Here is a 21,469-nt window from a genome sequence, read left to right on the forward strand (position 1 = left end):
TCCTGCTTAATGGTGAGAGCTGATCTCAGACCAGATTTAAGACTCCAGGAATTTTCCAGGAACCTTTTTAGGAAATCAGGAACTCGGCTCCAGCGTCAGATTTTTCTGATGAGCAGGAAACATCAAGTTCTGCTCAACACAAAACAAACTCCATTTAAGTTAGAATCATCTCCCTGTAATCGTTTCTGTCCGTTTTCTCCTGACTCATATGAGGTGACCTTTGACCCTGAAATCTAATCAGTTGATCTTTGAGTCCAAAGCTGTGTCCCAAGTCCCTCACCTATCACCATATAGTGTATTCTGTATTTTGTAGTGTTGTCGGAATGTTTCGTGAATTTATTCATACCCTATATAGTGGAGGGAGTCAGGAGTAGTGTACAACCAAGCAATATATACCATCATGCATTGCGCTCATGGCGTTGACAGGAAGAAAAATGGTGGCGAGACGAGAGGAGAGAGGGTCGCACGTCTGAGTCTCTCTGAGGAATCTGCTGCTTCTTATTCTAAAAATATCAGAAATATATCGTGAGAATAAAGACACGCAGGTTTAAATTAGTTTGTGTTCCGGTGCAGAACGTGAACGAATCACGACAGAGTAGAAACTCACTCAGTCCAAGAAATAAACGCAGACGTTGAATGAAAAGTGAAAATGAAAAGGAGTCTGTACTAACTGCTGATTTCGTGAGGACGCAGTGCAGATCATGACTCAGCAGAAAGAAAACGCTGCATCACTCAATATTAATAAAATTACAGAGCGGAGCCACGACCCAGGTGACTTCATATTCACTGTCAGAGTGCGCACTGCAGATTACAGGAAAGATCATAGAGTCTGAAGGGTTCATCCTGTGGAGAACAGGAATCAGATCAGAGCCTGAGACGATTCATCATCACATATCATGATCCTCTGCTTCCTGACCCTGAAGAGCTGCTGCTGTAACAAATCCACCGAACTGTTCAGAACTCTTCATGTTTTAAAAGTTTCCTGCTGAATCTTGGAGATAAACTCTGGTTTCTAATAACTTCAGAGTCTTTTTAACTGATCTCAGTTCAGCTTCACTCTTCAGCTGCAGCTGGTTGTGACAGTTGAAGCTGACTCTCAGTCAGTTCTTCTCACAGGAGATGGAACCCACTCAGCAGAGTCACAGAGAACAGACGCTCAGGGAGAGAAGGAGGAAACTTCCTCATGTTCACACTCACACATCAGACTCAACCTGCTGCAGGTGTCACTCGTTCTTCTCGTGATGGACAGACGTCAGGTTTCACTGTGAAGTTCTTCATATATAGTCAGAGACAGCAGCCTGGGGAACAAGATGACCTTACAAGTCCATATGCAGGGGAAATAATCCTCCTACTCAGCAGCCTGTGTTATCTGAAGAACCTGATCCATCAAATCCTCTGAGATCCTCGGACACACCGCAGATCACCTGCTCGTCTGCAGGTCAGGGGTCGAGGAGGGAACCAGGGAGCCGGCAGAATGAGAGGAAACTGAAGAAAACAAGGAGATTAGTGAAGGAGAGAGGAAGAAAAACTCACTAATCTGGTCTCAGTTTCCTTTTAATGATTTTCATCATATAGCGAAAGATTTAACGGTTTTTAATTATGGAGGCAGCCTGACTTATACACGCTGCGGCCATGTTGGAAATAGTAGTAGTGGCCGTCTCCAGGTCATAAGCTATGAGCTACAAATAGGCTACAAGTCACAAGTCACAAGGTACAAACTACAGTCTACAGTTTGTTTGTTCACCTGAGTGTTTGTTTACCTGTGTGTTTGTTTACCTGTGTGTTTGTTTACCTGAGTGTTTGTTTACCTGTGTGTTTGTTTACCTGTGTGTTTGTTTACCTGTGTGTTTGTTCACCTGTGTGTTTGTTTACTTGTGTGTTTGTTTACCTGTGTGTTTGTTTACCTGTGTGTTTGTTCACCTGTGTGTTTGTTTACTTGTGTGTTTGTTTACCTGTGTGTTTGTTTACCTGAGTGTTTGTTTACCTGTGTGTTTGTTTACCTGAGTGTTTGTTTACCTGTGTGTTTGTTTACCTGTGTGTTTGTTTACCTGTGTGTTTGTTTACCTGAGTGTTTGTTCACCTGTGTGTTTGTTTACTTGTGTGTTTGTTTACCTGTGTGTTTGTTTACCTGAGTGTTTGTTTACTTGTGTGTTTGTTTACCTGTGTGTTTGTTCACCTGTGTGTTTGTTTACCTGTGTGTTTGTTTACCTGAGTGTTTGTTTACCTGTGTGTTTGTTTACCTGTGTGTTTGTTCACCTGTGTGTTTGTTTACTTGTGTGTTTGTTCACCTGTGTGTTTGTTCACCTGTGTGTTTGTTTACTTGTGTGTTTGTTTACCTGTGTGTTTGTTCACCTGTGTGTTTGTTTACTTGTGTGTTTGTTTATCTGTGTGTTTGTTTACCTGAGTGTTTGTTTACTTGTGTGTTTGTTTACGTGTGTGTTTGTTTACCTGAGTGTTTGTTTACCTGTGTGTTTGTTTACCTGTGTGTTTGTTTACGTGTGTGTTTGTTTACCTGAGTGTTTGTTTACCTGTGTGTTTGTTTACGTGTGTGTTTGTTTACCTGTGTGTTTGTTTACCTGTGTGTTTGTTTACCTGAGTGTTTGTTTACCTGTGTGTTTGTTTACCTGTGTGTTTGTTCACCTGTGTGTTTGTTTACCTGTGTGTTTGTTTACCTGAGTGTTTGTTTACCTGTGTGTTTGTTTACCTGTGTGTTTGTTTACCTGTGTGTTTGTTCACCTGTGTGTTTGTTCACCTGTGTGTTTGTTTACTTGTGTGTTTGTTTACCTGTGTGTTTGTTTACTTGTGTGTTTGTTTACCTGTGTGTTTGTTTACCTGAGTGTTTGTTTACTTGTGTGTTTGTTTACGTGTGTGTTTGTTTACCTGTGTGTTTGTTTACCTGTGTGTTTGTTTACCTGTGTGTTTGTTTACCTGTGTGTTTGTTTACCTGTGTTATTCTTTGTGTCTGCAGGGTCGTTCAACAGCAGCCTGCGTCCTCCTGAAACCTTCTTTAAAGTTATTTTCTGGTTGGGATACTTCAACAGCTGTTTGAACCCGATCATCTACCCCTGCTACAGCCGTGAGTTCAAACAGGTACTATTACTACTCTATTATTACTACTACTACTGATATTACTAATACTACTGATAGTACTCATACTACTGACAGAGCGTCAAAGGTAAGAGCTTGACTAGTTGGAGGTTTGGAGGTTCGGAGCCTGTATCTCGGGGCAGTGGTTTCAGCAGTGACATGTACTGTGTTGGTCTCTAACTTGTGGTGCGACTCGTGTTGCGTCTTCAGGCCTTCATCCGGATCCTCCGCTGCCGCTGGAAGAGGAAGCGTCAGGGCTGCCAGGCGTACTACAACTACCGCAGCAATCAGGGCTCCAACACCTCGTCCTTTCTGAACGGCAGCCAGCAGACGCTGTCCTCCGTCAGCCCCAGTCCTCGCTGCGTCGCCTCCAGGCTCCGCCCACCGCCCTGGCCCTCCTCCCCCAACCGAGACCGCCTCCCCGGGTCGGCGGGGGGAGGACGGGCAGGCCCTGTGGCCCCGCTTGCTAAGGAGGCTGGGAGGGCAGGGCAGGTGATCAAACTGTGACAGAGCAGGAAGGTGGAGACTGACTCTCCTGCTTCCTCAGGATCAGAACGCACAGTCGCTGCTGACATCACCGGTTGCTCCCTCGACTCAGGTGCGAGGACTGTTCCCGCCTCTGGATGACACACCTGAGAGAGGGCGGGGCTTCTCACCCAGCTCAGCTGCTGACGAACATCACGTCACAACTTCCTGCAGGTTTCTGATTAGTTCAGTGATCAGTGTATCGATCAGTCCACTGCTCCTCATGAAGCTTCCACCTGCACTGAACTCACAGCAGTAAGATAAAGAGCACTACAATATAAAGAACTTTTATCAAAACAACTTTGATGAGAATTTAACAATAAATCATCAGCATGTTCAAATCGAAATCTGAGAGACAAGATTCTAAAATTTTAAATATTAGAAAAATATCAACTAGCTGAGTGAATTAAGTACAACAATAAACCTCATCAAATTAAAGATAAATGATCTTAAAATTACTGTGAACATATTGGATTTATTTACTTCTGGTAACGTTATTTTCTGTCTTAATTATTAAACCCATCCTAAAATATGTTGCCAAAATTCAAAAGATTAAGTAAATAAACTGTTTTTCAATAAAAGATTATTGAAAAACTTTCAACAGCAACTTGACTTAACTAGCGTTAGCTTGATGATTAGCTCAAACAATCATCTTCTTTCCTCTGGTTTCTCTGTTTTTATTTGTTTAAAGTGTTTAATGTTTATTTAAATGTTTAGTGATCATTATTATTATTATTAAAACAACAGGCCAGTTTTTGAAGTTTGGTGGTGAAAGTAAGAAATGTTGTATTAACTGTGTTGAAAGTTATTCCATGTTTCATATTAAACAATATTGTGTGTTTATTTATTGTTATGTGTAGTTTGCGTTTTGATGGTGGATGTTATTGTGAAAGTCTCCTCAGGGATTGTAGCAGGACTCTTATTGTGTATTGTCACAGCAGCACCTGCTGGACGTTGGAGGAAGTGCAGAAAAACAGTTTCACATAAATGTGTGTTTCCTCTATATCCCAGTCTTTGTGCTAAGCTAGGCTAACAGTTTCCTCTTGACTCCAGTCTTTGTGCTAAGCTAGGCTAACAGTGTTAGCTAGCCTCTGGACATGATTCTGTCTGTGTTTATAAATTTAAATCATCCGCCAAAAAGAGGGCTGCTGGGAGACGTGATGAATGACGTCACTATCCTGAGGCGACTGTGATAGGGCGGGGCCCGGGGGAAGGTTGTCTTCTCTGATTGGAGGATTTGACTAACGCTGCTTGTGACCAATGAGCGAGCAGCTGGAGTTGTATATAAGCTGCAGTGGCGCTGTGCCCGTCACATCCTTTCATCTCAGTGAAGCCACAGAAGCTTGAACATGTCTGGACGAGGAAAGACCGGCGGTAAAACCCGCGCTAAGGCCAAGACCCGCTCCTCCCGGGCCGGGCTGCAGTTCCCGGTGGGCCGCGTCCACAGGCTGCTCCGCAAGGGGAACTACGCGCACCGTGTGGGAGCCGGAGCTCCGGTGTACCTGGCCGCTGTGCTCGAGTACCTGACCGCTGAGATCCTGGAGCTCGCCGGGAACGCGGCCCGCGACAACAAGAAGTCCCGCATCATCCCCCGCCACCTGCAGCTCGCCGTCCGCAACGACGAGGAGCTCAACAAGCTGCTGGGGGGGTCACCATCGCTCAGGGCGGGGTTCTGCCCAACATCCAGGCGGTGCTGCTGCCCAAGAAGACCGAGAAGGCCGCCGGCAAGAAGTGAGCCGCGCCCCGGTCCTCACCACCACCCAACGGCTCTTTTAAGAGCCACTCACCGGCCCTGAAGAGCTGATTGTCCCCCTTAGAAACACAGTTTACCGCTGCAACACAAAGTACACATCCTGGATCGTCCAGTTCAAACTGAGATAAACTACACGGAGCTGATCTTTAAAGTCAGCTCAGTCTCATAATAAATAATAAACGACTCAATAAAACCTTCAATGGACAAAGTGAGTCCACAGGAAATCAACAGATATCCTTCAGTCCTTAAACAGGAACACTTCACCTACTAAATGGTTCAGGCCGCGCTCACTCACTCGCGGTCCTCTGTTACGTCCGCAGCTGAGACGAACGGAAGGGTCAAACAGCTGGTGTGGACTCACCAGAGAACTGAACCGGGGAGAAGCTCCAGGTCCTGGTTCTACCGAACATGTTTAATCTCTGCTCTGAAAACTCCAGAGTCATAACTTATCAGTTAAACACCTGCAGACATGTTACTCTGATGAAAGAAGATTATACGCTGAATGATATGAGAAACTAAAAGTGAAAAAGAACATTTACTGGAGAACTGTTCTGAGACCATTTATGACGTGGAGAATTTAGATCGGAGGAAAGCTCTTCATTTTATTTATATATATATATATACTTCTGGGTTCCAACCAGAATCCATAGGTTTAATTAATTTATATGTCTAATCAACAGTTCAAATTAATGTCAGTGTTGTTTTAACAGAATCATTTAAAACTCAAAGGGTTAGGGTAACCCTAATCACATTAAACCTAGTAAATGAACACCTCAGTTGTATGAAGAAGCTTCTGGTGCAAACTGAACACAACAAACAGAGGGAGTCTGGTTTGAAAGAAAGGAAACACGACCTGTGATCAGCATCCACAATAAAATGACAATTTTATGTGTTAACATAAGTGTGACTGCTGTGAAAGAAATTGGGATACCAAAGAATAGGAAATAAAGAAGAATTATAAATCAATGTGATACAAAACTAGAATTTTAAAATGAGGACATTTGTCTGTTTTTATTGTTATTAACCATCTTTCCTCCGACAGACAGAACAAGAAAGAGTCAATAATATCACAGTGACTTTCATTTGGGGAACAACTAGAGAAGTTACACAAAGGAAAGATAGAAAACATGGAGGTTTGGTCTATGGATCTGGGTTTATAATAAAGATTGGTACAAGTATTAAAAAGTGAGCTGCAGGAAAAAGAAAGAACGAGTAAAAAACTCCATACAAACTAGTTTACAGTGATTTTATAGATGATTAAAGTCCTAAATATCGACTGGATGAGATGTAAACATCAACTCTGTGAAGGCATTTTGTCCAATAAACACTCAGACCCCTCTGACTATCAAACATGTATTAAAACATAAAAGTAAAGGAGACGTTATAGTTTCTGTTGTTATACTTTCTTTATCTCCATAAAAACTTCCCAACTGTTCTGATGATGAACCACACATCTGCTTTACACGTCTCAAATAGAACAAATAATACTTGAGTAAAATTGTACTTATACTGTGTATTGATACTGTGTATTTACTCTGTGTATTGATACTGTGTTTTGATACTGTGTATTTACTCTGTGTATTTATACTGTGTATTGATACTGTGTATTTACTCTGTGTATTGATACTGTGTTTTGATACTGTGTATATACTCTGTGTATTGATACTGTGTATTTACTCTGTGTATTGATACTGTGTATTGATACTGTGTATTTACTCTGTGTATTGATACTGTGTATATACTGTTTTGATACTGTGTATTGATACTGTGTATTTACTCTGTGTATTGATACTGTGTTTTGATACTGTGTATTTACTCTGTGTATTGATACTGTGTATATACTGTATTGATACTGTGTATTGATACTGTGTATATACTCTGTGTATTGATACTGTGTATTGATACTGTGTATTTACTCTGTGTATTGATACTGTGTATATACTGTTTTGATACTGTGTATTGATACTGTGTATTTACTCTGTGTATTGATACTGTGTATATACTGTATTGATACTGTGTATTGATACTGTGTATTTACTCTGTGTATTGATACTGTGTATTTACTCTGTGTATTGATACTGTGTATATACTGTTTTGATACTGTGTATTGATACTGTGTATTTACTCTGTGTATTGATACTGTGTATATACTGTATTGATACTGTGTATTGATACTGTGTATATACTCTGTGTATTGATACTGTGTTTTGATACTGTGTATTTACTCTGTGTATTTATACTGTGTACTTGTACTGTTACTGGTTTGGCTCTAAAATCTACAGAATGTACATTTGAACAGTTTCTGAATCTTTGATCACGTGATCAATATAATGTCATTGTTGAGGCCAAAACCCCCCAACGTGGATGATTGGTTTACTTTGAACTTTCAAATTCCTTTTGTCCAATCGTTGATCAGATAAAGCGCGCGCGTCCACCGGCCAGGACCAATCAGCGCCGAGTTGAGTGCGGCAGCTTGTATAAAAGACGCCTCTCTCCGCTGCATCGTCACAACGGACTCGAGAGGAAAATGGCCAGAACCAAGCAGACCGCCCGGAAGTCCACCGGAGGGAAAGCTCCCAGGAAGCAGCTGGCCACCAAGGCCGCCCGGAAGAGCGCCCCGGCCACCGGCGGCGTGAAGAAGCCTCACCGCTACAGGCCCGGGACCGTGGCTCTCAGGGAGATCCGCCGCTACCAGAAGTCCACCGAGCTGCTGATCCGCAAGCTGCCCTTCCAGCGCCTGGTCCGGGAGATCGCCCAGGACTTCAAGACCGACCTGCGCTTCCAGAGCTCCGCCGTCATGGCGCTGCAGGAGGCCAGCGAGGCCTACCTGGTCGGCCTGTTCGAGGACACCAACCTGTGCGCCATCCACGCCAAGAGGGTCACCATCATGCCCAAAGACATCCAGCTGGCCCGGCGCATCCGCGGGGAGAGAGCGTAACCTGCCCGCACTCCGCTCACCACACAACGGCTCTTTTAAGAGCCACTCACCCTCCGTGAAGCAGCAAGTTCCACCTGCATATGAGATCCATGTTGTTACAGTGAGACTGATTCAGGTGCATCACACGAGGAGAAGACACGTGGTTCAGCTGCAGGAGAACAAGACAAGGAACAAACACTAACTATATAAATGAGTCTGTACATTATCTATCATAACTTCACTAGTGGGAGGAGTGGAACATGTTTACATAAGAACCGTTCAGTTCTGGTGCAGAAGATGTTTACAAACAAAGATCACACGTATAGAGGAAACGTTTCTGTTCAAATCTTGTATTTGTCAAATAGAAATCTATATATATCCTAAAGAGAGTTAAGATCAGTTGCAACTTCATTGATCCTCAGAGGAAACTCACTTCACACAGCAGCAAAGTAACTGAACAGATAAAAGCTGTATACAGCTTGTGTGACATAAAGACAGGTTCTGTCCTGGGTTATAGAAGCTGGATGTGAACACTTCCAGAGCTTTGAGTCTGAACGAGAGGAATCAGCAGAGTTCATCTCACCATGATCAGCCTCAAACACTGAGTCTGAAACAGTTCAAGTCTAATTCATCAATGAAGGAGCAAACACAACTAGCTTCCATGATTTCACGTTCATACACAGTCTAGAACTGCAAGATGGAGAAATGTGTTACAGCAGCTGTGACGTTGATCCACCACCAGAACCCGAGAAGATAAGACGCCATGTTGCTCTTGGATTCACAGATGAGGAGAAATCTGTCTGTGTTTTAACATTGAAATCTCCAGCATGACACCTGTGCTGGAGACTTGACCTGGAGAGACTTCTGAAATAAAGACATTAGAAGTAGACTTTGTTCCTGGAAAGGAAGGTCAGACAATCCTACAGCAAGTGAGGAGCATTCTGCAGAGGGAAGGACACAGGAACAGCTGCAGGCCTGTGCTTTGCATGCAGATGCAGTGAAGAGATGTGTGTGTACGTATGTGAACTGTGTGTGTGTGTGTGTGTACGTCTGTGTGTGTGTGTGAACGGAGTGAATAGTAAAATCCCAGGAGATAAGACCCAGACACAGGTTGAAGGCCTCTTCGAGGTCTTGGTGGGGGGACACCAGCACAGTCTCTGATTTGTGGCCCTGATCTTGGCACTTACACAAGCAGAAATAGTAAGCATAAGCAGAGATAATATATAGTGAGGTATAATGGTTTACATTACACTCCTCCCTAACAGTATATACAAAACATCATAATAAACATCAGACCCAGACATTCACGAAGATCCAATCTAGGACATCAGTAATATGGTGATAAGAAAGCAATTGGTGTTTTTGTGGAAGAAGGCATTTTCGTGAGTAAAGAACAAGCATGGAGGGTGTAGGAGGAAATCAGTTTACACACCCAACAAATGAAAATGAGATCTTCTTCACTTCCTCCGTGAGATTAACTTTCCGGCTGCTCTGAAAACAAAGTACAGATCTAAACTCAACATGAACAGACAGAAACAACGCTGCAGTTTGAGAAGATGTGGGAAACCGGCTCATTACAGCAACTGGTACTGATGAGAGACTCACTAATGGACTTTTGTTGCACAGGTTGAACTTTATTGTTATTGTTCTAAAAAAAAATCTATTTTTGAAAAAGCAAAGTCTGACGAAGCAATCTAGAGACAAAATGTCACAAAAACTGGTTTACAAAGTTTTATTATAAATTACTTAGAGAAAAGTGAAAAGAATGGTTTTGATTTGGATGTTTTTTCAACAAAAATTAAACTTGTTTTGTTACAATATTGTTCGGAACCTGAACTAAGGTTCAAGATTAAATACAAATATATTTTAATCCATTCTCACCAGTTTAAACAAATGTTCTTATTTGCAGTTCTTCATGAAGACTTTAATATTTAGTGTGAATCAAACTTTATGGAGAAGATCTTAAACATCATCCCTAACAAATACTTTTACAAATGCCAATAAAACTAAAAACGACAACAGTATGTATAATTATTATCATTATCATTATTATTATTATTATTATAATACGAAATATTCTGTATTATGAACTGAAATGATAAAATATTAGGTGATTATTTGATTTCACCCTCATCGTTCAATATATCACTGTAACTTCCGGTATAACCGAGCTTTACTTTGAAGTCTGAGCACAAAGCGGAAACGCTCTCTGATTGGAGGATTTGACTAACGCTGCTTGTGACCAATGAGCGAGCAGCTGGAGTTGTATATAAGCTGCAGTGGCGCTGTGCCCGTCACATCCTTTCATCTCAGTGAAGCCACAGAAGCTTGAACATGTCTGGACGAGGAAAGACCGGCGGTAAAACCCGCGCTAAGGCCAAGACCCGCTCCTCCCGGGCCGGGCTGCAGTTCCCGGTGGGCCGCGTCCACAGGCTGCTCCGCAAGGGGAACTACGCGCACCGTGTGGGAGCCGGAGCTCCGGTGTACCTGGCCGCTGTGCTCGAGTACCTGACCGCTGAGATCCTGGAGCTCGCCGGGAACGCGGCCCGCGACAACAAGAAGTCCCGCATCATCCCCCGCCACCTGCAGCTCGCCGTCCGCAACGACGAGGAGCTCAACAAGCTGCTGGGGGGGGTCACCATCGCTCAGGGCGGGGTTCTGCCCAACATCCAGGCGGTGCTGCTGCCCAAGAAGACCGAGAAGGCCGCCGGCAAGAAGTGAGCCGCGCCCCGGTCCTCACCACCACCCAACGGCTCTTTTAAGAGCCACTCACCGGCCCTGAAGAGCTGATTGTCCCCCTTAGAAACAGTTTACCGCTGCAACACAAAGTACACATCCTGGATCGTCCAGTGATCCTCAGTTCATTCAGACTCACTTCATGAGTAACATCCGTTTATATAAAGAACAAGATGGAGAAAGATGGAAGGTTCCACCAGGTGACGTGTCTCCAGGTGATGGGACCTTTGATCCTCCACCAGGTGGTAGTGACGTGTCTCCAGGACCTTTGATCCAGGCTGAAGGAACCTCACTGGAAACTGTCCTGATCTTATGAAACTGTATTAAACTAACTTCTGTCCCGGTTCAGAACAAGAGGAGAACATGTCTACCACAAGAGATGAGATGTTAGTGACCAGCACACGTGAGGAACATCTCAGTATCTTCAGTCTGACACTTTCTTGTAACTCGGCCCAACGGGTCCATCAGACCTGGTTTGTGTCTCCAGCATCAGGACCAGTTGGGATCTGTCCTCCTGATCCAGTGTGAGATGTTTTTATGGTCTGGAGCAGGATTATCATCAGTTACATCATTCACGATGTAACTGATGATAATTTAGTTTATTCATAATTAAATTAAAAGAAGTTTAACTATTAGGTTCTTTACTTAATGTGTTGTAATAAGAAACGTGACAAACAAATTGGGTTAAACGCTGAAGTAATAAAGAATGAACTTTGTAACTCCAGCAGACATAAGTTAAACTTTAAACTCAACTAAACCTGTTTTACAATGGAAGCTTCTTCCTCCAGTGAATGAAACTATGAGCCGGTATTTCAGTGATTTGTTCTTTAAAACGACACAAAGCGAATAAACAAGGAAATTATGTGCTTTTATTTGACAACACGTGTCAAATATCAAAGTTTTGCTTGTCATTAATATTTTAAAGATATTTGTAAAGTGAAAACAAATTTCATTTCCCCACAAAGACAACTGCGTTAGACCACGCCCACTCGGATTCGCTCATTCGGTCCTCTGTTACGTCCGCAGGGGAGACGGACGCAATGAGTGTATTTTCATCTGAGAACCAACTGAGGGAGAAGTAGAACAAGCAGAACAATACATGAACCAGGGTCGAGCTCCAGGTCCTACATTTACATAAGAAATAAACACCTGCAGACGTGTAGATACAATCTATTAAATGAAGAAACTCCATGATGGAAGAATATGTTGGTGAACTTAGGAAAGCTTTTTATATCTAAAGAATATATATAAACCTGGTTTTCAAGTTTAAAAGTTCAGGGCTTTAAACCAGATTTAATATATATATATATATATTAAAATATTTGGAGAAAAGTTTATTTGTATAATAAGTGTGAAGCTAAGTCTGTTGTTAGTTTTCATGATTAAAATATTCATTTGACATTTTCACCATATTTGGATCTTTACTGTCTGGTGATCTTTGTTGTACATTTTCTCTGATCAATTGTCTATAGTAAAAAATGTTTTACTTTTAAAGCGGAAAATATCTCACAGAACTTTGGGTTTTCAATACATATGTTAATCTGCATTATAATCTGTATAAAGATGTGAATGTGTAAATATGATTTAAAAGATATTCTGGCTCCATCGGTTCTATTGAACTTTACGCTGTTGGATCTGTGATATTTCACCAGTAAAAACAAACTGACATTAACACATCTTCTATGGTTTGATGTAAAATCTCATACTGGAAACATCACAAAAATTATTATAATATTCATCAGTCAGTGAATTCAGATCACAAAGCCTGGATTAGTATTTTCTTCTTTATTACTTATGGCCAACCAACAGCAGTGTAGTGTCTACGCTCATTCATATCTAACTCGATGCTCCAGACAGAGACACCAACCTCAACTCTTTGGCAGACGTATGAAACTATGTGATTTAGGAATGAATGCTTTAGACTTAATTATCCAATAGGATGTGAACACATGTAACAGAGTCACAGCAGTTCATGGGTGTGCTGTTAGAATGGGTGACGTGGGTCAGGGAGAAACACTGGGAGGGTGTGGGAGACATCTTCAGACGTTCTGTGTTGTTTCACCTTCTGGTCTCAAAGTCTACATTAGAACCTTGAACATATAAGATCTCAGCTGCTGCTTCGACAGCTTCCAGAACTAAGTGTCTGAGACTAAAAGGCTGAGACACCTGATGGGACAAAGATGAAGGGCTGTGACGTTCAGAGTGCAACTGTAGATTATATACAACTCCAGCTGCTCGCTCATTGGTCACAAGTTAGTCAAATCCTCCAATCAGAGAGCGTTACAGTGATATATTGAACGATATTCATTAAAGAATAAGAGAGTGAAATCAAATAATCACATAATATTCAGTTCATAATACAGAATATTTTTCTTTATTGAAAATAAATAAATATTCCCTAGAATGTGTCAGGTACAAAACAACACTTTCATATTATAACTCCAGATTCTATGAGTAAAGTCCATCATTAGAAGTTTGAAGGCTCAGACTACTTCCTGACTACTACAGGAAGTAGTCTGAGCCTCACTGGGTTCGTCCAGTACCACAAACACACACATTCCCATAAGAACACACTCACACATCAAAGAAAAGATGAAAGTTAGGCTCTGTCACAACGATGATGGAGTAGAGAGCACAGGAACAATCACCAGGACAACACTCACCAGGACAACACTCACCAGGACAACAATCACCAGGACAACAATCACCAGGACAACACTCACCAGGACAACAATTACCAGGACAACAATCACCAGGACAACACTCACCAGGACAACAATCACCAGGACAATAATCACCAGGACAACACTCACCAGGACAACAATCACCAGGACAACACTCACCAGGACAACAATCACCAGGACAACAATCACCAGGACAACACTCACCAGGACAACACTCACCAGGACAACAATCACCAGGACAACACTCACCAGGACAACAATCACCAGGACAACACTCATCAGGACAACACTCACCAGGACAATAATCACCAGGACAACACTCATCAGGACAACACTCACCAGGACAATAATCACCAGGACAACACTCACCAGGACAACACTCACCAGGACAATAATCACCAGGACAACACTCACCAGGACAACAATCACCAGGACAACACTCATCAGGACAACACTCACCAGGACAATAATCACCAGGACAACACTCACCAGGACAACACTCACCAGGACAATAATCACCAGGACAACACTCACCAGGACAACAATCACCAGGACAACAATCACCAGGACAACAATCACCAGGACAACACTCACCAGGACAACAATCACCAGGACAACACTCACCAGGACAACACTCACCAGGACAATAATCACCAGGACAACAATCACCAGGACAACACTCACCAGGACAACAATCACCAGGACAACACTCACCAGGACAACACTCACCAGGACAACACTCACCAGGACAACACTCACCAGGACAACACTCACCAGGACAACAATCACCAGGACAACACTCACCAGGACAACAATCACCAGGACAACACTCACCAGGACAACACTCAGGATATTTGACTCCTTTCCAGGCGAAGCACCAGACCTCGTGGAGACAAACACTATCTGTTGATATATATTATGATAATAATAATAATGACAGTGGGGGTCACCATGAACCAGAGTGAAGTGAAATATCTGTGTCACCTCTCAAGGATGTTTTTATAATAAAATTGAATATGAGCAAGTTATGAGTGTGATAACAATAATACTGCATTTCATTTTACTTTTCAGAAACAGAAACATACGGTGCCGGTGGAGATACGTAAAATACAACGTAAATAATATGAAAGTTTAATTTAACGTGAAAATAAGATTATACAAGTTGTTTTCGTGACAATTCCGATTGAATCATTCACTGTGATTCACACTCCGGAGCAGTAGGTGGCGCTGGTGCGCTCCGAGACTCAGTTATCAACACCGGTCAGGAAACCAGAAGGAAGACGGAAGAGAAGATAAATAAAAGCCTCGCGTCAGTTTCTCCTAAAGCTTCAGAGATGCGATGTTTCTGCGTCATGTCGCCGCGGTGAGTGAAACAACACGTGGGTTCTCCCCCGGGTTCGATTCCTGCTTCTGCTCTGCGTGTGGAGGAAACAGGTTCGACCTGATGTTAGCAACAAGCTAATGCGTCTTCACATGAAGGGGATTCGACCCGAGCTTCGTGAAACGGATCCGTTTCTGGATCAGGGACGTTCCCACCGGACTCCATTCACAAGTCCTCTCATTTAAAGATGAGCGATGAGTTAGATACATCCTCCAGGTCACTGACAACCTATCAACAGCTGAATCCCAGTTCCAGGTTCATGTTCCCCTGGTTCCTCTGACGGGTTCTCGGCCTCCATCACAGACCCGAGGTTCCTCATTAAGCTTCTGAAACGAGCTTCTGTACATTTCCATGTCTCTGAAACTAAAGCAGGGACAGAGGAGGTCAAAGAGAAAGCTCACATGATGTAGTATTACATAGTATTACATGTATATCTACATGTAATACTATGTAATGTTCGTGATATTAGTATAAACATCTGACAGCAGCAGGTTTGTTCTTCATCAGAAGCTGAGCTCTGACTTCTCCACGTCCTACAGGCCACTTCCTGCTCTGAACCCTGAGTCCCCCCCCCCCCGCTGGGAGACCTGTAGAAAGTAGAAGACGTGTTGTCAGAGTCTGGAGCAGGTTCTAGATCGTGTCCAGATCTCTGGAGTGTTTGAACTCTTCCTGCCTGGTTCAGTCCCTGAAGCTTTAGAGCAGAAAGATTCGCTCCAGCGTCGTGTCAGCGGTGAACAAAGTATATTCTTATATTTACTGAGAGGACGGGGGAGACATCGAGCTTCCTGACTGATAGATCCCATCCTCTCTTCAGCTAGTGTTCAGCTTTGGGCTCTGGGAGGCGCTATAGAGCACCTCTGCTCCACAAAGTGTCATCGAGTCCACAGGTCGGCCACAGACTCTCTCCCTGGTTCTGCTTTAATTACTATCTGTTGTCGCTTGTTTATTGTTGAGACGAAGACAATTTTTCACTTAGGTGAACAATAAAGTTCCATCTTATTCCATCGTGTGATATAAAAACGTTTCAATGTAACATGAACTTTGCAGAAACTCTCATTTGTTTCATTTGAGTCAGATGTGAATCAGTTCAAATATCAACTAACTCCCCCTGCGTCTCTCCAGGCGGCGATGGACGAAGTGAACGTGGTGTTTGCTGCTGTCTCGAGATGCGTGGACGTCTGCTGCCTCCTGCTCGACCTGCTCATCACCACGTTCGGCTGGCTGCTTCACTTCCTGTCCGGCGTCTGCGTTTCCCTCCGCAGCAGCATGGTCGGCCGGAGCGGCTCCACTCTGGGTGAATACTGGAACTTTGCTCTTTTCTCCTTCCTCACCGCCACCGAGGCCGTCTCCTGCGCCGCCCACGGAGCCCTGCACGCCATGGAGGACTGGCTGCAGATGCTGGGAGGAGTGTTAGAGAGTTTCAAGATGGTGGGACACCTCTTTTGTCACATGGCGTGGCGCATGAAGGACATGCTGCACCGCGGGTTTACGTTAGCGTGCTGCATCCTGCGACAGACTTGCGAGGGCGTCCTCATTGCCCTCAGCCTCATTCTTTACTTTGTCAACACGGTGGTCAACGTCATGCTCATCAGCACGCAGAACTGTCTGTCTGTGCTGGCGGGCGTCTGGGAGACAGTTGCTGGCCCCGTCCACAAAGTGGTGGACCTGGCGCTGACCCTGCTGACCTTCCTGTACAGCTGTCTGGTCGGCGCCTCCGTGCTGCTGTGGACGCCCTGCCAGCTGCTGCTGGACTTCCTTGAAGCGCTTGGACGTGTCTTCATCACTGTTTTCGTGGTCGACTCACACGGGCTGCTCGCCACAGTTGCCATTATCTCACTGACTTTGCTGGTGTTGAACCCCAGACTTCCTGTACTCGCTGGTCAGCTGAGCCTCCGTTTGGTCAACGCTCTGCCGGGAGTTCATGGTGTTCAGGCGACCATGCGCAGGCTGTACGCAGCGATGGTGGAGCCAGCTCTGGCCCAGCGCGCGGCCCACACCAGGACAGCAGAGGACCTGAGTAGAACGAGGCTCTTGAACACAGACGCAGGTGGTTTAACCTCAGAGGACGACCCGCCTCGAGGAAACGTCCGGAGTCAGCCGGACGCGGCGCCGCTTCTCACTCAGCAGGACGGCGAGCCGGGGAGCGGCGGCAGGACGAGTACATCTCAGTCGAACTCAGCTGCGGAGGACGGGGAGCTGCTCCACCTGCTGAACGAGCAGGAGGAGAGGAAGAAGTGTGTCATCTGTCACGACTTCAACAAGACGGTGCTGCTGCTGCCCTGCCGACACCTCTGCCTCTGCCGCCACTGCGCCGACATCCTGACAGAACGCCGACCCGTACAGCAGCGCTGCTGCCCGCTCTGCCGGCAGAACATCACACAGACCTTAGACGTCTTCCTCTGACGCCTTCGCAGACGTGAACGTGAAACTGCAGCAACTGAGAGAACAGTGGATTTATTGTTCATTCTTCTGAACTTCCTGTTTTTAATTTGAGTTTCTTTTCTCCTTGAAGGTGAATTTGAAACTTTTGTGTTTGAGACTAAATGAGAAACTTGAATTTGTTAATTCTGGATTCATGAAACTGTGACAAACAGTTTTAAGATTTCAGAAACAGTAGAATTCATGTTCAGTGATGCTTTAATGAACATCTGTATTATTACTCTATTTATCTTAATGAGAGTTTATCTTCAGCTGTTAGAAACCAGAACGTAAAGTGTTAAAGTTCACATCAGTTAAACTCACTGCTCCTTATTCACACTGGATTCATTCAGAGTTCAAGTTTCCTGACTGGATATCTGCTCAGAAGGTTCTTCCTCTCGTTAGCAGACGAACACTTTTCTTTTAGCAGCAGATGAACAACTTTAATATTTGAGCCACTGAATCTGGACTTCATTTGTTTTTCTTCACTTGATGTGAAACATTCTAGTATTTGATTTTGTTCTTATTCCTATAATCTACAAAATACTTTCCAGGTGAGTTCGACGCACAAGATGGAAGAAACTATTAATAAATGAACCGAAAAGAAAAAAGTCAAAATGCTGCTTTTCTCTCTCTGTGTGTGTGTGTGTGTGTGTGTGTGTGTGTGTGTGTGTGTGTGTGTGTGTGTGTGTGTGTGTGTGTGTGTGTGTGTGTGTGTGTGTGTGTGTGTGTGTGTGTGTGTGTGTGTGTGTGTGTGTGTGTGAGATGTTCTCAGAAATACTTTTTCCGTCATGAAGACTCGTCATGGTGACGGTTTTTCACGGTTTGTTAGTTTTCTGTTCTGTGACAAACAAGCTGCGACAAGAGCTCAGTCAGCAAAACTACGAGACCCATTAACCCTGTGTGAGTCTGAGAGTGTGTGTCTGAGAGTGTGAGTCTGAGAGTGTGTGTCTGAGAGTGTGTGTCTGAGAGAGCTGTAAAAAAAAAACACATTGAAAATCTAAGCAAAATTTTTATCAATTCTAATTCCAAACATCACACCTTCTCCAACAGTCTCTTAAATTCAATCGAGCTCCATCAAATCACACAAACTCACAAACATCAGGCCGATAAATATGTCTGATGTTTTTTTATTAGATGAGTGATTCTCTGAGAAATTTGTGAAAATGTTTAAAAACGTTTTGTCTCAAAGTCAAAGAAATAAATCCTGGATCTGCTCCTGATGCAGTTTAACAAAGATCAGTTCAGCTGCTGAGACACAACCAGGACGGGGATAAAAGACCTAAAGATTATATACGTGTTCAGAAACGTCTGAGTGTGAAACTATATTCAAGTCACTAGAAGTAATTAAACCACGTTTATTGATTTAGACTCTGATCTTCTTCTGAAAACATCCTCGTCTGATGCATCAACTTCTCTAAAGTTTCCCAAAGACGTCACAGATTCACTGTTTATCCTAATTTTACATTTTGACTCTTATGACATTATTCATACTTTCACCTCCTCTGAGTTTCTTCCTCCTCAGTAAAAGAGCTGATCTCAGCAGAGCAGCAGCTGATCATCAGAAGCTGAGATGATCCGATCAGGTCGGATCATTACCTCTGTTGGTTTTACTAAGTGTTGAAGTCGCTCAATCAGAAGAAAACAGTCACTTATTCAGCTAATGATCTGTGACACACACGCACACACACACACACACACACACACACACAGAGCGGTGGGCGTGTCCAGGTGGAGGTGATGGACTATAAAAGCAGAGGAGACCTTCAGCTCTTCCTCACATCCTCCTGATCTCAGCTTCCCTCCTCCTCCTCCTCCTCTTCATCGCAGACTCACCTCCTCCAGCTCGACAGGTAAAGTCTCCTCTTCTCTCATCTTTCATCCTCCATCTTCTCGTTCTTCACTCGCGACCTGTTTCTGTTACTTCTCTACTTACTCCTCTATCTTCACCTCCTCCACCTCCTCCCTCTCTGACTCCAGCTCGACAGGGAGACATTATTCCCTTTCTTCCTCCTCCATCTTCTCCTTCATCACTTCATCCTTCTCAATCACCCACTCTTCCTTCACCTTTCCTCCTCCTTTTTCACCACTTCTCTGTCTACACCTCCTCTTCCTCCAACTCACTTCCATCTCCTCCTTTACCTCCTTCTCCTGGTCCAGCTGTCGTTTTCTCCTCCTTTTCCACTTCTTTAAATGATTATATGTCTTCACCTCCTCTCCTCCTCCTCCTCTTCTCTTTCTCCTACAGTTTGTCTTCTTCTCCATCACCTCCTCTTCCTCCACCTGAGCTGCATGCTCTCATTCTTTTCCTCCATTATATCTATACTTCTATTTACACCTCTATCTTCTCTTCTCCTCTTCTCCTCTTCCTCTCCCGACTCTAAGTGACTTTTTCTACTCCTCTTTCTACTTCTTCATCTCCTCCTCCTTTTCTTGTGTTTCTTGTTCTTTCCCTATGTTCTCACTCCATTTTCATCCTTTGCTTCTCCTCGTCTTCAGTTATTTTCAGATCCATCGTCTCTTAAGGTAAAAAGATTTCATGTCAAAACTGAAAGCTGATTTAGTTTAGAAAAATAATATGTATAAAAAAAGACTTAAGATAAAGAATCGGGTCTCATTGTCGGACACTGCCAACGTTTAAAAAATCTATTTTTTCCAAGCTTTCATTTTAAAAATGATAAGAGAAAAGCGTGTGTTTCAGCTTTCCTCCAAGATGGCGGCGCTGTGGCTCCAGTCTGTCTCTCTGCTCGTCCTAATGCTCGTGTCATGGTCGGGCTCCCAGGCCGTGCTCCCCCCGCAGCACCTCTGCGGCGCTCACCTGGTCGACGCCCTCTACCTGGTCTGTGGCGAGAGAGGCTTCTTCTACACCCCCAAGAGAGACGCGGACCCTCTGCTGGGTGAGAACATGACAGATTTAAACACAGAACCTTGAAATGAACCAGATCTTCCTCAACAGTCACTTGGATTCGGTCTCATGAGGTTAAAGAAACTCGTGTCTCTCAGGTTTCCTTCCTGCGAAGTCGGGCGGAGCTGCAGCGGGCGGCGAGAACGAGGTGGCCGAGTTCGCCTTCAAGGACCAGATGGAGATGATGGTGAAGCGAGGCATCGTGGAGCAGTGCTGCCACAAGCCCTGCAACATCTTTGACCTGCAGAACTACTGCAACTGAACGCCGCTCAGCCTGGAATCCGTTAGCCCCCCGACCCATCACCCCCCTCACGCCCCGGCCCTTTGCATCAGAGGAGCGGCACTGCTGTTGTGTCTCTGTCAAATGAAACGCTGAGAAATGGATGAAATTATTTTTCCTAGAAAATAAAGTTTTGTGAATTCAGAAAATATCTGCATCTGTTTTTATTAATGATTGATATTTTTGTATTACTTCATTTATTGTCATAGGTTCAATTGATTAACTAACTTCCTTATTTCTATGAATCACATTTCAATTCACAGTCTTGGTTGGTTCGGGAACTCAATGGTTACTATGGTTACTAAGACAAAACCAAGTGTGGTTAAATAGGACAGTGAAGAAATGTAAACATCCGATATGAAGGAACAACAAGCATGAACACAAACATAAATTAAATACTAAACATATAAGAAAAATATGAATAAATGATACATTCAGAATAAGGACAGAACGGAGATATAAAGTTGAGTATTAAGTTTCCTCCAGGGTTTAAAATATATATTTTTAATGCTTTTATTTTAGTAGATCTGTGTCGAAAACATGTTTCAAAATATGTCTTTAAATTTAAAAATGAGTTTTGTTGAAACTCTGTCAACATGTTAAGATCAAACTTTACATAAATAAGTTTTTTCATTTCTTCTTCTTTTGTGTTTATTAATCTGCCTCTTAATTGTTTGATATATGTCTGGAAATAATAAACAATAAACCGGAAACTAAAGTTCTTATTTATTTTTTCTTATATAAAAAAACGAATTACTTTTTTTTCTCCATTGCTTTAACACA

General features: G+C 43.4%; 5 protein-coding genes and 1 pseudogene across 6 annotated transcripts in view; all 6 read left to right on the forward strand.

Moving 5' to 3' along the window:
* The window catches only part of LOC117774621 (alpha-1A adrenergic receptor-like), a 6,463-nt gene extending 2,811 nt beyond the window's left edge, over positions 1–3,652 (forward strand). Inside the window, exons 5-6 of the mRNA XM_034607177.1 lie at positions 2,969–3,090; positions 3,298–3,652. Of these exons, the coding sequence (XP_034463068.1) occupies positions 2,969–3,090; positions 3,298–3,594 (419 nt within the window). The 3' untranslated portion in view covers positions 3,595–3,652. The remainder of the gene's footprint in view (positions 1–2,968; positions 3,091–3,297) is intronic.
* Positions 3,653–4,921: 1,269 nt separating this feature from the next.
* Positions 4,922–5,395, forward strand: LOC117774632 (annotated as a pseudogene).
* Positions 5,396–7,877: 2,482 nt separating this feature from the next.
* Positions 7,878–8,349, forward strand: LOC117774633 (histone H3). Its single transcript, XM_034607198.1, has one exon. It carries the CDS (start codon positions 7,893–7,895, stop codon positions 8,301–8,303), a length of 411 nt encoding a protein of 136 aa, XP_034463089.1. The 5' UTR covers positions 7,878–7,892; the 3' UTR covers positions 8,304–8,349.
* A 2,226-nt stretch (positions 8,350–10,575) lies between these two features.
* LOC117774635 (histone H2A-like) lies at positions 10,576–11,051 on the forward strand. Its single transcript, XM_034607200.1, has one exon. The coding sequence runs from the start codon at positions 10,617–10,619 to the stop codon at positions 11,001–11,003; it is 387 nt and encodes a 128-aa protein (XP_034463091.1). The 5' UTR covers positions 10,576–10,616; the 3' UTR covers positions 11,004–11,051.
* A 3,885-nt stretch (positions 11,052–14,936) lies between these two features.
* LOC117774634 (E3 ubiquitin-protein ligase RNF26-like) lies at positions 14,937–17,733 on the forward strand. Its single transcript, XM_034607199.1, has 2 exons — positions 14,937–15,065; positions 16,206–17,733. Exons 1-2 carry the CDS (start codon positions 15,042–15,044, stop codon positions 17,484–17,486), a joined length of 1,305 nt encoding a protein of 434 aa, XP_034463090.1. The 5' UTR covers positions 14,937–15,041; the 3' UTR covers positions 17,487–17,733.
* Positions 17,734–18,907: 1,174 nt separating this feature from the next.
* ins (preproinsulin) lies at positions 18,908–20,825 on the forward strand. Of its 2 annotated transcripts, XM_034607207.1 has the most exons (4): positions 18,908–19,354; positions 20,001–20,027; positions 20,203–20,398; positions 20,505–20,825. In XM_034607207.1, the coding sequence occupies exons 3-4, from the start codon at positions 20,215–20,217 to the stop codon at positions 20,666–20,668; spliced, it is 348 nt and encodes a 115-aa protein (XP_034463098.1). In that variant the 5' UTR covers positions 18,908–19,354; positions 20,001–20,027; positions 20,203–20,214; the 3' UTR covers positions 20,669–20,825. The 2 variants fall into 2 exon arrangements, with proteins under 2 accessions (XP_034463098.1, XP_034463097.1); XM_034607206.1 differs by lacking the exon at positions 20,001–20,027 and having other exon boundaries at positions 18,909–19,354.
* Positions 20,826–21,469: the final 644 nt, after the last annotated feature.

This window comes from Hippoglossus hippoglossus, chromosome 14 (assembly GCF_009819705.1).
Source record: "Hippoglossus hippoglossus isolate fHipHip1 chromosome 14, fHipHip1.pri, whole genome shotgun sequence".
Classification (NCBI taxonomy): Eukaryota; Metazoa; Chordata; class Actinopteri; order Pleuronectiformes; family Pleuronectidae; genus Hippoglossus; species Hippoglossus hippoglossus.

Excerpts from the sequence above, each read along its gene's own strand:
- ins (XM_034607207.1), top strand. The coding sequence starts at position 20,215 with ATGGCGGCGCTGTGGCTCCAGTCTGTCTCTCTGCTCGTCCTAATGCTC. Across the intron at positions 20,399-20,504 it reads AGACGCGGACCCTCTGCTGG|GTTTCCTTCCTGCGAAGTCG; the intron begins GTGAGAACATGA and ends CGTGTCTCTCAG.
- LOC117774633 (XM_034607198.1), top strand. The coding sequence starts at position 7,893 with ATGGCCAGAACCAAGCAGACCGCCCGGAAGTCCACCGGAGGGAAAGCT.
- LOC117774634 (XM_034607199.1), top strand. The coding sequence starts at position 15,042 with ATGTTTCTGCGTCATGTCGCCGCG. Across the intron at positions 15,066-16,205 it reads TTCTGCGTCATGTCGCCGCG|GCGGCGATGGACGAAGTGAA; the intron begins GTGAGTGAAACA and ends GCGTCTCTCCAG.
- LOC117774635 (XM_034607200.1), top strand. The coding sequence starts at position 10,617 with ATGTCTGGACGAGGAAAGACCGGCGGTAAAACCCGCGCTAAGGCCAAG.